We start from the raw sequence: 2943 nt of genomic DNA on the forward strand, positions 1-2943 counted from the left end.
AGGAGGCGAAAGGGGAGAGGTTTTGGTTCGTCACCTTCGGGAACCCCCGCGAAAATCACTGCAGGAATAAATCCGAAATATTTCCTAGATAGGTGAGCAAATTACACGGGTTTAAGTGGTGGAGCTCTTATGCTAACGAGATGAAGTGGTCAGGCAACTTTCCACCTGCAAATGTTACTGGAAACCTATTAAATGCTTTGAACGGTCCCAGTGTACTCAGTGAACTCTGTTCTGCTGGTCCATGAATGCCTATTTTTTTTAAGAGAATACGACAACTTGGGCTTTTTTTTCCCCCTTTTTATCTTCTTTCCTATTCACGATTAAAAATGTGATAAATCAGGTTTTTGGCTCTGAATAACAATGGCTTGATTTAGATTTCCTGGTAAATCTATTCAAAAGTGAAACAAAGACAGCCTTTAGAGGATACCTTACACCTCACCTGGACCAGGCACGTAAGGGCAATTCAGATAAAAATCTTGTTAGTAATTCAACAAGAAATAGAGGATTTTCTCTTTTCCCTGCTTCAGGCTTTATTTAAACTCTTTGTTCAAAAATGAACAGAGTGGTAGTCAGAATCTAATTTACAGATATAGTTTAGACGTCTAACTTTAAATTAGAAGATCACACAAGAAACCCATTTACACGTAAATGTTAAAACCAATACTTAATCTTTGTTTTTCTTCTTTTTACTTTATATTACATAAAGCCAAAAATGAAACTAAATACATGTTAGCCAGCTTCATTCACAAACATTAGTCAAAATATACACATTACAAAAGTAAACCAAAAAAAGAACTCTAAACTGATGAAGGATTTTTCCTCTAAAATTTGTACCTTGCTTTTAAATCGTCGTTTGCAATTGAATTGCCGTCGCTCTAAAATAAGCTAAACAGGTAGGGGTACTCCAAAACACATTTAAAACACTTCATGTTGGTAGGGGGTGTGGGGGGGAGACGGATTTTCTTTTAAATGAGAATACTCTTCTGTCAAAGCAAAGCTCTGTTTCAGTTCAGCTAAATAATAAATAGATAATTAGCACTCAGACAAAAAAGTCTGATTTAACCTTAGATAATATTGCGATCCCCAAGCGGTCCCGCAATATTTTTATTCCCTTTGAAAGGCATTCCATTACTTTTTTTTTTTTTTTTTCCTTTTTCCTTTTTCTCCTTTTCTTCGGGTTAAAACTGACTCGACCGTGGGCAAAGGAAGTGACAGAGTTTTCATCGGAGACCTAAACGTTTCCACCGAGATATACACAAATTTACAGTCTGAGGGCAAGACTTCATCACGGGGACTGGACGGGACGGGTCGGGACCCCTCCGGACGCACGCTAAGGGGCCCACGGCAGCCGCGGCGTCCCGGGGCAGGGCAGGGCAGGGTCTCGGGTGCGATGGGGATGGGGACAGGACGGGGGCTCCTCGCCCCACCGCGACCCCTCTCCGCAGCCCCAGCAGCCCCCCGCCTGCCCGCACCGCCGGGGCGCGGGGAAAGAAAGGGACTGGGGTTTCGTGGCGCTTCCCTCTCCTATTTAATCTTCTGGGGATTTTTTTTTGTGCCTTTTTCTTTTTTTTTTTTTTTTTTTCCCGGTACTTTCCCGGCTCGGCTATCCGCACACACCGCATGCAACACACACGAGCTCCGCGCGGGGCGGCGCGCAACAGGTCGCCGGCGGCCCCGCCGCTCCCCGACGACCCCGGCACCCCCGACGGCGCTGCCCGGGCCCCCCTCCCCGGTCCCCTCCGTCCCCGGTCCCCCCGCACGCCCAGGCGGCCGCGGGTCATAGCGCCGCGGCGTAGGCGGCGGGGTAAGGGTCCAGCTGGGGCTTGCCCATGCCCGGCAGGAGGATGTAGGCGAGCGGCGGCTGCAGCCCCGGGCCGGGCCAGGCGCTGCAGTTGCAGGGGATCATGTAGCCCGGGTTCCCGGGGGACGGGTGCGAGTGCGTGTGCCCCCCGGCGGCGGCCGCGGCGGCGGCGGCGGCGGCGGCGGCCCCGTGGAAGGCGCCCGCCCCGCCAGCGCCCGGGTAGCCCAGCGAGGAGGCGTAGGGCAGCGCCGAGCCCGAGGAGGACGACGAGGAGATCTCGGCCATTTTGGAGCCCAGGTCCAGCAGGGAGTAGGGGCTGCTGGCGGCGGCGGCGGCGGCCGCGGCGGCGGCGGCGGCGGCCGACGGGGGGAAGAAGACGCGGGCGGCGGCGGCGGCGGCGGCGGCCGCCGCCTTCTCGGGGTTGGCGAGCAGAGAGTCGGGCACCAGCCCGCCGGCCCCGGCGCCGTGCAGCCCGGCCGCCTTCAGCCCGTGCGGGTGCTCGTGGTCCGCCACGCCGGCCAGCCCATAGGGCACGGGGAAGGCGAACTTGTCCTTCTTGAGCAGCGTCTTGGGCTTGCGGCGCGGCCGGTACTTGTAATCGGGGTGCTCCTTCATGTGCATGGCCCGCAGCCGCTTGGCCTCGTCGATGAAGGGCCGCTTCTCCGACTCGGTGAGCAGCTTCCACTCAGCGCCCAGGCGCTTGCTGATCTCCGAGTTGTGCATCTTGGGGTTCTCCTGGGCCATCTTCCGCCGCTGCGCCCGCGACCACACCATGAAGGCGTTCATGGGTCTCTTGACGTGGTCCACCGGCTTGGACATGGTGCTGGCCCCCCGCGGCCCCGGCGCCACGCGGCCCCCGCCGGCCACCTCCTCCTCCTCCTGCTGCTGCTGCTGCTGCTCTGCCTCCTCCTCCTCCTCCTCTCCCTCGGCCCCGCCGCGCTCCGCTCCTCCCAAGCCGCTCTCGGCTCCCGCTCCGCGGCGGCCCCGCTCCGGGCGCGGGGCTCTGCCGGCCGGCGGCTGCGGCTCCCCGTCAGGGCTCCGGGCCGGGCGCCGCTCCCCGCCGCTCGTCCTCGGCCGGAGCCCGGGCGGGCGACTCCGGCGAGCCCCGACGGCGCTCCCTCGGCGGCCTCCCGGGGGGGCGG

General features: G+C 58.1%; 1 protein-coding gene across 1 annotated transcript; it reads right to left on the bottom strand.

The window, feature by feature from the left end:
* Positions 1–505: 505 nt before the first annotated feature.
* On the bottom strand, positions 506–2937 carry SOX21 (SRY-box transcription factor 21). The gene has a single exon (XM_035311055.1). It carries the CDS (start codon positions 2618–2620, stop codon positions 1778–1780), a length of 843 nt encoding a protein of 280 aa, XP_035166946.1. The 5' UTR covers positions 2621–2937; the 3' UTR covers positions 506–1777.
* Positions 2938–2943: the final 6 nt, after the last annotated feature.

The sequence above is a fragment of the Oxyura jamaicensis genome, assembly GCF_011077185.1.
Source record: "Oxyura jamaicensis isolate SHBP4307 breed ruddy duck chromosome 1 unlocalized genomic scaffold, BPBGC_Ojam_1.0 oxy1_random_OJ71662, whole genome shotgun sequence".
Taxonomy (NCBI): domain Eukaryota; kingdom Metazoa; phylum Chordata; class Aves; order Anseriformes; family Anatidae; genus Oxyura; species Oxyura jamaicensis.

Coding starts and splice junctions, on each gene's coding strand:
- SOX21 (XM_035311055.1), bottom strand. CDS start 2,620: ATGTCCAAGCCGGTGGACCACGTCAAGAGACCCATGAACGCCTTCATG.